Source organism: Triplophysa rosa, linkage group LG18 (assembly GCF_024868665.1).
Source record: "Triplophysa rosa linkage group LG18, Trosa_1v2, whole genome shotgun sequence".
Lineage (NCBI taxonomy): Eukaryota > Metazoa > Chordata > Actinopteri > Cypriniformes > Nemacheilidae > Triplophysa > Triplophysa rosa.
Window position 1 is genome coordinate 908,090 of NC_079907.1, and position 13,629 is coordinate 921,718.

The 13,629-nt window shown below is 37.2% G+C and overlaps 1 protein-coding gene across 1 annotated transcript in view; it reads left to right on the plus strand.

The window, feature by feature from the left end:
* LOC130569511 (calcium-activated potassium channel subunit alpha-1) overlaps positions 1–12,539 on the plus strand; it is a 57,030-nt gene extending 44,491 nt beyond the window's left edge. The window contains exons 7-17 of the mRNA XM_057359208.1: positions 933–1,056; positions 1,228–1,452; positions 1,847–2,039; positions 2,167–2,280; positions 2,510–2,593; positions 3,328–3,458; positions 3,562–3,756; positions 3,879–3,997; positions 5,023–5,229; positions 8,597–8,625; positions 10,248–12,539. Coding sequence (XP_057215191.1) covers positions 933–1,056; positions 1,228–1,452; positions 1,847–2,039; positions 2,167–2,280; positions 2,510–2,593; positions 3,328–3,458; positions 3,562–3,756; positions 3,879–3,997; positions 5,023–5,229; positions 8,597–8,625; positions 10,248–10,396 — 1,570 coding nt within the window. The 3' untranslated portion in view covers positions 10,397–12,539. The remainder of the gene's footprint in view (positions 1–932; positions 1,057–1,227; positions 1,453–1,846; positions 2,040–2,166; positions 2,281–2,509; positions 2,594–3,327; positions 3,459–3,561; positions 3,757–3,878; positions 3,998–5,022; positions 5,230–8,596; positions 8,626–10,247) is intronic.
* Positions 12,540–13,629: the final 1,090 nt, after the last annotated feature.

A 13,629-nucleotide genomic window follows, 5' to 3' on the forward strand; every position in this document is an offset into this window, starting at 1 on the left:
GAGAGAGAGAGAGAGAGAGAGAGAGAGAGAGAGAGAGAGAGAGAGAGAGAGAGAGAGAGAGAGAGAGAGAGAGCGAGAGAGACTCTAATGGCTCACTGATGGACAGAAGACAGATGGAATGTAAAGTCATAACAGTGAACAAAGCTGTTTGACAGGCCACTGAAACCTTCACCTTTCTAATGGGCAAATCAGAAGCCCCGACACCCCAGAGCTGCGTTACGCTCCTGTGCTCCATCAGGTCCTGTACTAAACCGTGCTTCCCAAGATGCAATTCAGAGGTTGTGAATGTGTGATTTACAAAGACCTTGTGTCAGGAAGTTTTTCTCGGTAGGCCAAAGAAATTACAAACATGACAACATCACCCCTCACGTTAAACTGGATTGTGTGTGTGTGAGAAAGACAGCAGTAATACAACATGCTCGTCAGTGTATTGCTGTTTTTTTTAAATAATGTTATTATAAAAAAGTATTCAGCATATTTGGTTTCGTCAGTTTATTTACCTATTTATCATTTTATATTTGTACTTGTGTTTAGGTGCGTTCGTGATTATATATTTTTTATTATAACCAATATTGCAGAGTACAATATCATATGCCTGTAAAGTTATTTACGTTTTTTTTTCTATTTTGTAGTTTTATTAATATTTTAAATTAGCATCTGTATTTCTGGGTCATTTTGGTTTATTTTGTAGCAATTTATTTACAGTATGTGCTTTTGTCATTTTATTATTTATTTATTTTTAATTTTACTATCAGTTTTTTCTTTCAATTTGACAGTAGCTTATTAATAATTTTAGTGCCTCATTTATCATTTTTGTTTAGTTTGTGTGTTGCAATTTGATTTGATATCAGAAATGTTTTGACAGTTTTACTTACCGGTAATAACTGTTTTCATTTGTTTGTTTGTTGTTTTTGTTGGTTTGGGTGTTTCAGACACGACCCGCTGCTCGTGCCAGGACACGATCAGATGGAAACGATGGATGACAATATAAAGAAATACGATTCGACTGGAATGTTCCACTGGTCTCCATCAAAAGACATCGAGAAGGTCGTTCTGGTAAGAATCAAACATTCTTCACATAACAAACTCAATTCACTGGAACGTTCTGCTCGTCTGTGTTTGGGTTCAGAGTAGAAATTGAGAAATAAACGATCTATCATCAGTATATTTGAGATTTTGTCAGGGTTTAGGAGAGGTTGAATTTCGATGTTCTGTGTTGGTTTTTAGACCAGAAGCGAGGCAGCCATGACGGTTCTGAGCGGGCACGTGGTGGTGTGTATATTCGGGGATGTGAAGTCGGCTCTGATTGGTCTTCGTAATCTGGTCATGCCCCTGAGAGCGAGTAACTTCCACTATCACGAGCTGAAGCCCATCGTGTTTGTGGGGTCTCTGGAGTACCTGAAGAGGGAGTGGGAGACGCTACACAACTTTCCCAAAGTCTCCATCTTACCCGTGAGTTCAACGTGTTTATAAAACAACAACAGCACGAAGGAAAAATCACATGTGAGATCTCTTTAATGTCTCAATGAGAATAAATGAAGAGCAAACGCAAACGTTCGCTTAAGTCTCATCCGTGTCTCACATATTTCTCACAAATGGAAAAAGAAGAGATGTCAACAACGCGTCAAACTGAAAGTCAATATTATTGAAGATCTGGATATCAACTCAAACATTTCTCATCACATTTACTCAAATCCAGATGATTTGACCTCGACAATCACCATCCATTTACACCTCCATGCGTTTGAAAAGACACGAGAGACCAAGCTGATACTTAAATGAGAACTTTTCTCGATGACGTCATGACGGTGTGTTGATGTGTCTGTTGTGTGTGTGTGTTGTTAAGGGCACTCCACTGAGCCGAGCTGATCTGAGAGCAGTCAACATCAACCTGTGTGACATGTGCGTCATTCTGTCAGCCAATCAGAACAACATCGACGACGTCTCGCTGCAGGACAAAGAGTGCATTCTGGCATCTCTCAACATCAAGTCCATGCTGTTTGATGACAGCATCGGTCTGCTGCAGGCCAACTCGCAAGGTAAACGAAACATGCGCCGCGCAGGTGTGCGTGCTCTTCTGGATCTAGCTGTTAGTTCTTATGCATGTCATGAATATAAAATGCCATAACTAGTGTTATTATGTGTCCGTTTATGTTCCGGCTGCAGGGTTTACTCCTCCTGGGATGGATCGCTCGTCTCCAGAGAACAGTCCAGTACACGGAGTGGTGCGGCAGGCGTCCACAACCACAGGAGCAAACATTCCCATCATCACAGAGCTCGGTGAGATCATTCACACACGCTGATCGTCACCAGAAATATCTGCAAACCGTGACATAAAACGTGCAATTGGGTTGTTCTGGATATCTGGTCAACCAGTGGACGATATAGTGACCGGTTGTTGAGTTTTCGGTTGTTTACCAAAATAACTTGGAATTATCAAGCTAGTTAAACGACTTAACCGAGGGAAACAAACTAGTTGCTATAGTAACGGGTTGTTTTATGCTGATAGCTAAAACAGACAAGTTGCTGCCACTGGTTTCTCTGAGCCAGGACAAGAGCAGCGGAACCAACATCCCAATGATAACAGAACTGGGTAAGACGCGCTGACTGACGCAGCCGGACAAAACCGTCTTCTGTGTGTCTTCTGTTCATCCCTCCGTAGATGTTTCTACTTGTCTTTCGTTTCACTCCGTCTGCTTGAGTTCATGTAAAGAGGGTTTATCGGATGGTGACGTGCACGGCTCTGTGTCCTGTGAAACCTCGTGTACTTTTGTGTCATGGTTCACGCCGATCAACCGCACGATCTTCTCAAACTCACATGAAACGTCTCTCTGAGCTTTTGGGAGAGTTCACCCACGCATAATAATTCTGTCTTTAATTCCCCCTCACGTGGTTGTGAGTCGTTCTTCAGCGGAACACAAAAGAAGATAGTTCGAGAAATGGAACTCGAACGATGGAGCTTAGTGTTGTTTATCAACATTCTTCCAAATATCTTCTTTTGTGTTTTGACGAAGAAGGAAACTCATACAGGCTTGAAACGACATGAGTAAATGATGACAGAATTTAGATTTTGGGGTGAACTGTCCCTTTGAGTTTTTATTCGGTCATAAAACTCTTTTTTTGTGTTTATATTTAATATATATATTTCATGCATACATGTGTATGTATATATTTATGTGTTTTGTTTGATGTATTTTGTCTGTTATATTACCGACAAACATCAAATGTCATTGTGTGTTAATTTTGCAGCTTGCGTGGGTTTATTTCTGTAATCCCCTCGTGATCGAACACATTTCTCATAAAGTGTCCGTGTGTGTTTGTTTTTAGTGAACGACTCAAACGTTCAGTTTCTGGACCAGGACGACGATGACGATCCAGACACTGAACTGTACCTCACACAACCCTTCGCCTGCGGGACGGCGTTTGCCGTCAGTGTTCTGGACTCATTAATGAGTGCTGTAAGACGTCATCAGTCAAAGCACAATAACCTTTGACCTCAGATCGTGTCCTGCATCTGTATAATCCTCTCTCTCTCTCTCTCTCTCTCTCTCTCTCTCTCAGACGTACTTCAATGATAATATTCTGACTCTGATCCGGACGCTGGTTACCGGAGGTGCGACGCCGGAGCTTGAAGGTTTGCTGGCGGAGGAGAACGCCCTGCGGGGGGGTTACAGCACCCCACAAACTCTGGCTAACAGAGACCGCTGTCGGGTCGCTCAGCTGGCGCTCTACGACGGACCCTTCGCAGATCTCGGGGTAAAAACGAACAGAAATAAATGAAGACTCTTTCCTCTCCAGGCACCAGAGACAGATTCCCAGATTCCCGTTGAATGATTCTGATGTTGTGTGTTCTGTGTACACTCATGTTTGTGTTTCAGGATGGTGGATGTTACGGTGATTTGTTCTGTAAAGCGTTAAAGACATACAACATGTTGTGTTTTGGTATCTATCGCTTGAGAGACGCTCACTTGGGAAGCCCGAGTCAGTGCACTAAACGGTGAGCTGTCTTCCAACACAAACGCATCGTCTGATCTCACGTCAAGAGCTTCGTTTTCTCTTTCTGTTCTGTTTTCTTGTGACGTTACAAATCTGGAGTAAATGTACAAACTCGGGGTCTAAAATAGGCTTTCCGTGTTTTGTTTTTATTTATAGATGAACAAAAGTCAGGAATTAAGCAAGTCAGTTAAAAATAACCTTGAAGTAAACGTCATTTTTAAGTATACTTAAGAAAATATTTGTACGTGTTTTAACTATACTTCATTAGTACTAGAATAATCCATCTGTCCCCCACGTAGTTGTGAGTCTTTCTTCAGTGGAACACAGAAGAAGATATTTCGAGAAATGTCTCAGGGGTTTTGTGCTCATACAATGGAAGTCAATGGAGTTTAGTGTTGTTTATCAACATTCTTCAAAATATCTTCTTTTGTGTTCTGATGAAGAATGAAACTCACACATGTTTGACATGACGTGAGAGTGAGTAAATGATGACAGAATTTTGTATTTTTGGGTGAACTGTCCCTTTAAGTTTTTATTCTATCATAAAACTCTTTTTTGTTTATATTTCTATGTGTATATCATGCTTCTGCGTTTTTCATGCTTTCAATACTTCTGCGCACTAAATTGGCTCACGTTTTAGTTTATAAAGTATAAGTTTACTTCAAGTGTTACAGTAAGAAACGTCTGAAAGATAAATGTACTGTAAAAAGGAGAAGAGGTCTGAAAGAATTTGCTTTACTGTATAGTTGTAAAAAAACTTATTTTTTATAAGGTTATGGAATATAATTTTCCAGAAAATGTCATTTCTTGGTCATTTGACTCGGGTTAAGTACATAAAGTAAAGTGCAGTTTTTTGTTTCAAACAGAGATGGCGGTAGAGAGGCAAACGTTACAGACAGCGTTTTTCAACATTTAAGAACGTATAGCTATTAAATCATAATTTGCATTGGATTATTTACATAGCGACGTGAATAGATCTCTTTACAAAGACAGAACTTTATAAATTTGGCTTTTGTTATCTTACAGATATGTGATCACAAACCCACCGTATGCGTTTGAGCTGGTGTCTACAGATCTCATCTTCTGCCTGATGCAGTTCGACCACAACGCCGGCCAAACCCGCAGCAACCTGTCCACTCACTCCACCCACTGCCCGAGTAAAAAGAGCCCGTCCACCCACTCCATCCCCCTCTCCGCCCGGCCGGGTCGCAGCCGCAGTCGAGACAAACAGAAGTACGTTCCTCTGTAACATTCTGTGTGCGCGGTTCTGATTGGGAACCGTGTTCCGGTGATGTCACGGGTCAGACCGTCATATCATCACATGGTTTGTTATATCAAAACGCAAATCCGGACGTTATTTTTTTACATTTTTACGTATTGTTTACTTTATAACACACAGATCCACAGAATCGTTATGTTAGTGAACACAAGCCACTGTTTACACAGCAGACATGGTTGAGGATTAGTATGTCTTACACGGGTAACACTGTGTCCGGTTCATTCATTTGTTACCATTTTGCACTTAATCTGCACTTTAATCCCACAGTATGATAACATCCGACTTGTGTGGTTCATAAATGTATTGCCTTTGTGCTTCTACATCCTAAGATTTCTGCCACATGGCTGCTGTCTGACCGAGCTGATTAAAAATATAAAAATACACTAGAGTCCAACAGAATGAGACCACGAGTCCAAAAAAAGTATATGTATACCCCAAACTAAAGTTATGATTATTCTTAAGAATAATGTTGACAACACGTTTATTTACAGATACATGAAATACACGAAACCGCAAATATCAGGCATACATTTTAAAATTGAAGGTTCTTTGTCTTGCTGTGTGGTTCCATAACGACCCTTTAACATCCACAAAACCTTTCTGTTGTACAAAATGTACTTTGTGACGGAAACACGGTTCTTTGTTCCCCGTGTTGTGATTAGATGGGCAAACATGAGAAGTTTAAGACACACACCCAAACCATAATCCATACCAACAAAAGCCAGGAGTTTATTTAACTTTAAGTGCTATAAAGTGTACGGTGAAAACGCCAGCACTGTTGATGATCGTTTCTACTGGTCCGCTAGTTTTATTGTGTTTAGCTACAACTGTCGTCGGTTTTTTTCTGGCAATGGCAGCATACGTGTTAAAATATCAGATTCTGGCACTTAACAACACAGCAAGATGATGTTTTAAATTCATTATGTAGCCGACTTTGTGCTGGTTTTTGTTGGCCGCCTCCAGTTTTCCCCTTGTTTTGCCTCCAGCTAATGCTGTGACGTAACCGTGACGTCGGCACAAAAGGGGTCTATAAGGTATGAACTAAAAAAAAGATAAGACCAAAAGATAAGCAAGAAATGGTTTTTAAGAGGTTCTTTGGCATCGCTGCAAGGAACCCTTTATAGCACCCTTTATTTTTAAGCATGTGCGGCTAATAATAAAGCAGTGAACTTAAATATGTCACTTGTCATTTTTGACAAAAATTAAATTGGGGAAATTTCAGAAAATGTCTGTCTGACAAAATATATACAAATTTATCTGATAGGTCATGTTTTCTACTAAATTAAGATTTCCCACATAAAAAATACTGTAGTATATACTGTAGGGTTGTCACAGTACCATTATCATATTTTGCGATACTATACCAGCTGAAGTATCGCAATACCAAGTAGTATCACGATGCTGTGCCATGTTCATAATTCAAATCTACAAAGTAAACCAAATGTCCTCAATACACAGCTAAAATAAAAAAGGTTTTACTATAGTAAACTGTATTATACTGTACAGTACACCGCACTATTTTGTAGTATTAAATTAAGCTTTAGCAGCACGGCACTACCATCGCACCTGTACACCGTGCAACCCTAGTAGTATACTTCAGAATTTACCATAGTAAAATTCCTCTGTACTGTGGAGTAAATATCGTAGAAAATATTCACGTATACTACAGTATTTACTATAGTTTATCAATACAGAAAGTGGAGTAATTACTATAATATACCACAGTATACTTCAATTTACTATAATAATATTAAAGTATACTATGGTGTTTATTTTAAATTATGATAAATTATTTTTATATTATATAAAAATATCCTTTTTTACTGTGGTGTCAGACTTTTGGACTCTGCTGTATCACCTGTAAATGTGCTCATAAAGAACTTTTAGTATTCTCTCAAATGTTCTTATTTTTTAAATTGCTGCCTTCTTGAAATGACAGAATGATTTCAGTCCTGACACTTTACGTTTATGTCTCACGCAGGCTACCGGACATCTTTTGAAGTGTTAGACATTTGGCCCCGGGTGAAATACGTTCAAACGTGCACTTTTATTCTGTTTCATATTGTGGAACAAAAGCAAAGTGTCGCTCATGATCTCTGAACAGGTTTTCGTCGGGATTGTGAGTGACGGGTAAATTGTGATTTAAAACCCAAATTGAAATGAACCTCAAAGCTGAACATTGTTTCCATGGGAACATACTGACAAATGATTCTCTCGTGTGATTGGCCGGGGGTCTTTCTGAGTTTCCAGGATGCTTGTTTTTCTATGAAGTACTGCTGCTATCACACAGATAAATGTCATGCGTTTATTTGGAGCAGATTGTTGAGTAAATATGAAGATGTTTCTGTGCTATTAGCAGGTAATACTGACATTTGTATAATATCTTCCAATTAAAAATGACTTCACTCTTTCTAAAGCTGTCAATCACATTCTGTTCGGGTGGTACAATGTAATACAAATAAAGTTGTTTGATAAGAATTTTTAATGAAGCAAACAAAAAACGTCATGTTGATAGCCGTAGTAAGATGCTCACACCAAAGTTTTGATTCTCTAAATATCAAGTGTAAGAGATTTTCTTATATCAACTAGTGTATGCCATCTTAAAACGAACATAATAAAGTTATTTTTTTCTGTACTGTTGATGTGATGTTTGCTTTCAAACACTGTGATTGTCATTGAAACGATGAAAAAAATTCTGATCCGTCGAGTTTAAAAGAAACCCAAAACTGAATCGTGACGTCCTAAAGGTTTTAGATCCTTCCTAAAGTCTTATGTTCCAAGCTATACAATAGATTTACTGTATGGGAGAAACAGACGTATATTTAAAGTCCCTGTGAATCGGAAGTTGCGATCGTTTTTACTTCCTTATTTTGACGCGAGTGAAACAGAATTTAGAATGAGAAAAATAGTGGGCATGGCATGCATTTTTCAATGCAAATGGATTGGATGTATTAAAACAGCCGTTGCATTTTGAAATGGAACTGGCAGCAGCCTGACAGTCGAAGGGGAGGAGTTAACAGATGCTCCGCCCAAGCCGTCGAACATACAGCGGAAGTGCATTTTCAGATTTTAACTGAAGATTATGAGGGCACGTTAATTTTAAAAAGAGAATGACCCTCACTGATAAGCAATTTAAACGCTGCAATATTTCATGGAAAAATAGTAATTGTCATTTTTTATTTCACTGGGACTTTAAGTCATTGTTTGCTGAAAATGTTTTTTTTCTATCCTAACAAAGGTGTTTTGTGCTTTTTATTGTGGGGTGTACGATATATATGAAAAGAATGTTTGGACTCACAACATTTACTTCTTTCTTTAAAGTGCGACCAGGACGAAACGAAGCGTTTCAGGTATGAAACTGTGTGCATGCCAAGCATCTCTGTCATATCTCTGATGGTTATGAGACCAAACGTGCGCTCGAAACCGTACTGCCAGTGTTCATTCTTTGCTTTTCTACTGAAAGCAAAGTAGCTTTTGTTAGTACTGGCTGCTTTTCTGGAGATCATGTCTGCATGCGTTTCTCTCGATTCTGAAGCTCTGCGTTTTTAGCTGTCTTGACATTTAATAATAACCCGAGAATGCTTTCATCATGGCAGCATCTGTAGACATGTAGATAGCGTGTCTGTAGTGCACCTTCTATGTAGTTTGCATGGTTTTGATTTTCAAACATATTAGCATGATTTCAATGATAAAATCATCTTTCATAGTCTTACAGAACCAAAAAAAGTAAAAAAACGTATAATCTCGAATACAGAACAAGTGAGATATATTGTATTAGTGGAAGTCAATAGAGAAATTTATTTTTATCCAACATTGAATCATTAAAAAAATCCTTTCATTTATGATCTCTGTATGCGCTTCCTGAATGTACAGTCGTGGCCAAAAGAGATGTCTAACTTTAGAAAATTTGGAAAGGTATTATTAAAGATCTGTAAAAGATCTCAAATGTGTGTAGTTTAAACTGAAGCTCAGCTAAGAAAATAATTAACGAAAAATGACACAACACATGAGCAAAACGTGAGTCAAGAGCCAGAACAATGACTGATGTAGTCAAAAATAACAAAATATTCATCATTATAAATGATTATTAAGTATAAAAAAATAAATTTTAATAAAACACTGTAATTTCCCTATTTGACAAATAATTTTGTGCAATAAATACCTAAGATGTTTTGTGTTTTCTCCATTTTGTATCGAACTTCTCGTATTTTGATGGTTTATTTAAACCTGAGGCAGTAAAAGCAAATATTGCATGTTCTCCAGACATCACCTTTGGACACTACTGTTCTTTAAGTATGCAAAAGCAGGTACGAATGCTTTCCATACTTAACATATTTTTGCGGTGGTAACAAACCTCAAGTGTGATTATATTTACCTCTTTTAAATCAAGTGTTAGTGTTTGCCGTTTGGTTAAAGTCCCCGTGAACCGGAAGTTGCGATCGTTTTTACTTCCGTAGTTTGACGCATTTCCGAGTGAAATGGAATTTCTAATGAGAAAAATAGTGGGCGTGGCTTTCGTCTTTCTCTGCGATTTGATTGGATGTATAAAAACAGCCGTTGCATTTTGCAATGGAACTAGCAGCAGACTGACAGTTAAGGGGAGGAGTTAACGGATGCTCTGCTCAAGCCGTCTAACATACGTCATTTAAGATGGATAGTCATTACAGGAAGGAAGTGCATTTTCAGATTTCAGCTAAAGATTATTAGGCCCACATTGATAAACTATTTACAATAAACGCTGCGATATTTCATGGAAAAATAGGCATTGTCATTTTTTATTTCACTGGGACTTTAAGTTTTAAATACTTAAAAAAAAAAAGTTTTTAAATAGAGGACAGTTTACGTCAAAGCAAATTTACTGGTGTTGACACTTCAGAACGCAAGGAAACAACTTGAGTTTGCTGTAAACGTTTGTTTACGTACTTGCGTTGTCTATGTATTGTTTCTAAGTGTAAATTAATGTATTCCACAGAGAAAAACTGGTACACAGACGAATGTGAAAACACCTTCAGAACCCCACAAATCAAACACACCAACACACACTCAGCCAATCAGGTGAATCAATACAAATCCACCAGCAACATCATCCAGCCAATCAGAGAACTGGAGGAGGAGCCTTGATCATGACGACAGTACAACGGAGCGGATCTTCACTGCTTTTACTTTAGGACATCTTTACTCTGGTAAATAACACAAGCGTTGGTACAGACATTAGTAGACAATTGGATTTGCAACAGAATCAGATTATTTGAGTTGTTTCCTTTTTCATACCAAAGACCGTAACACACATGTTGAATGCCACGAGTCGCGTAGAGTGGGTGCAGGTCCTCCCTCAGGCCTAAAAAACAACCCAACCTGCCCAAACCCATCCAAATGCTGGACACAAACCGTACAAATATAAACTAGATTAAATGGCAGCTTTTCTGTGTTCTCATACCAATGATTTATGCATCGTAGCAATAAGAAATGCTGTTTTATAATACGTTTGCTTTGATGTTTGTGCATTTGACTTTGCCGTTTATCTGAACGTTGACTGCTGAGATTGAACACTTACAAAAATGGAAGAAACAATCGTCTGTTGTTTTCCTTGAAATGACGAAGGTGCGATCAAACTGAAGGTCCCTTAAAGAGTCACGCTGGGAATTATAGTCGTTTTGATGTCGCTATTGACATTTAAGATAACGTTAAAAGTAACATATTGCAACAAAATGTATTCGATATTGGATTTTGATAACCGTGGCAGTATCGCCTGTGCGGAAAGAGTTTGAAATGAAATGTGTAAACTTTGCTTTTGAATGATGTCTGTAAGAAATCTGCTTGTGGATGTCTATGTTATAAGTGCCTCAAGCAAACATTACATATATAAAAGAGTATGATTTCTTATTTGAACTTTAGCTTTACGTTCAGGCAGACCAGTGCACAAACTGTAAAGTACTGCCACTAACCAAACCTCTGCATGCGCTTCCCTTGCAAGAAAAGAAGTTTATTCAAGTGTGCTAGTACAGCATATGCATTTCAGTCTACGTTGAATGTACTTCTTACAAATACACTTAAATATACAGAAATTACACTGGACTTGTACCGATATATATTTGGCATATTTTACTCGGAGATGTACTTCAAATCCACCTAAAGTACACTTAAATATAAATTTAAGTATAAAAATGAATACCTAAATAGGAACATAGTAGTATATTAAAGTGCAAAACCTACATAAAAACAATAAACTGATGTTAAGTTCACTTAAAGAAAACTAGCCTAAACTAGTAGTTTACTCCGAGTATACATCCAAGCGCACATTCATAAACAAAAAAATGTGCTGCAATTACTGATCTAGTATCATAACGCCTAAAAGTATAATTTTGTAAACTAAAGGTGGACTAATTTAGTACCCAAAAGTAGGCTAGTAGGAATAGTACACTTCCAAGTATGCTGCTAATACAGCTAGTATATTTAAAAGTATAATTAAAAATAAATCTAAACTTGCGTAAACAAAATGAACTTGAAGTACACTTGTTTTTTTGTAAGGGTTGTATTATGACTGGAAAACAAACACCATATATACTGTAGATGAATGTTATTATAGTTCATGATAGATGTTTTCACACAGCTTGTAAAGTGCAATGCAAGACATTCCAGATGTTGTAATGTTCGATATGATTTGCAGTATTTTATAAGCGCATTTATTTCACCCTGATTTCAATCAAATGAAGTTTTAATATCAAAGTGTTTTTAATCCTTTTATGTCGGATTGTGATTCTGTCTTCACTTTTTCAGTCATTCCAGTGTTTCATAAAAGATGCTGAACTCCAATCAGATCATAGAGATCATGCTTTATTTGCTTCACATAAGCCTTAACAGAGCTGATCTGAGATCAGTCAGGGACTTGAGGGAGGACCTGCAAAGACCCACTCCAGCGAGAAGTGGCCCAAAAAAATCTACGTTTAACAGCTGAATGACTGAAAAGTGAACATGGAAAATGCAACTTGTGTTATAGTGAGCCATTCACAAGAGGTAAAGAAAATATGTCATTTTAAAGAGAAAATGTCTTAAGCTTTTAAAAGTAAAATCATTTTTGTGTGGATCACGTGTTTAAGATGATGGGGAAATTATTGGAAAGTTGAACTTGTGTGTTTATTTAACATGTAACTACAGAAACTCTAACGCAGAAATTAATGCAATATATTAAACTGTACAAAAGGCTGTAAATAAAATGTACATGATTTTATTTTGTATTTTCGCAGAATAAATATGAATGTATTAGTGTTGGTAACTGTGTCCAGTTATTGCACAGATGCTTTTTAAAAGAAACATTTGTTTATATACATTTATTATTGACTTTACCCGAAGATAAGTTTACCTCGAGTAAGTTAAAGGGATACTTCACCTAAAAATGAAAATCATTTCAGTCATCATTTACTCGCCTTCGAGGTGTTCCTTCAAATGTCTTTGTTCTGATGAACACAGAGAAAGATATTTGGAAGAATGCTTATAACCAAACAGATCTCAACACCCATTGACTCCCATAGTAGGAAAAAATACTTTATCATTTTTTTGTTCTGTTGAACACAAAAGAAGATATTTTGAAGAATGTAGGACAGCAAACAGTTCTGGGGCACTTTTGACTACCATTGTTTTTTCCCTACTATGGGAGTCAATGGGTGTTGAGATTTGTTTGGTTATAAGCGTTATTACAAATATCTTTCTCTGAAATTTATACACATTTGGAACAACTGGAAGGTGAGTAAATGATGACAGAATTTTCATTTTTGGGTGAAGTATCCCTTTAAATTTCCCTGAAGTTTTGCCTTGACCAAAGGGACGAAAGTTCAAAACAAGACCGAAGATGTCTCAGTGGTTTTGTGTTCATGTATGACAGACAATGAGGTTTAATATCGTTTGGTTATCGACATTCTTCAAAATATCTTCTTTTGGGTTCTGCAGATGAAAGAAAGTCATACAGGTTTGACATGACATGAGAGTGAATAAAACCCAATGAAGAAACTAAATCAACAGCAGCATAAAACCACATCAAAATAATAATGCAACATTTTTCAGGATTGAAAACTATTACAAACAAAAGCCTAATAAAATGTAGTTTACATGAGGACTGTCACACTGAATAAAGAGCTCATTCTTCAGGCTCAGGATTATTATCATCTACTAAAATTAAAGCATTGCAGATAATTTTGTATATTAAATAATAAATATAAAAACATTTAAATATATATATTTTATTGAAATACATACAAACATATAAAACCTTTTAATTAAATAACAATGTGAATACCTTAAATAACAAAATTAGAAATGTTGCCGTAGCAATACACAAGTGATTTCTTATAACAAGTCTT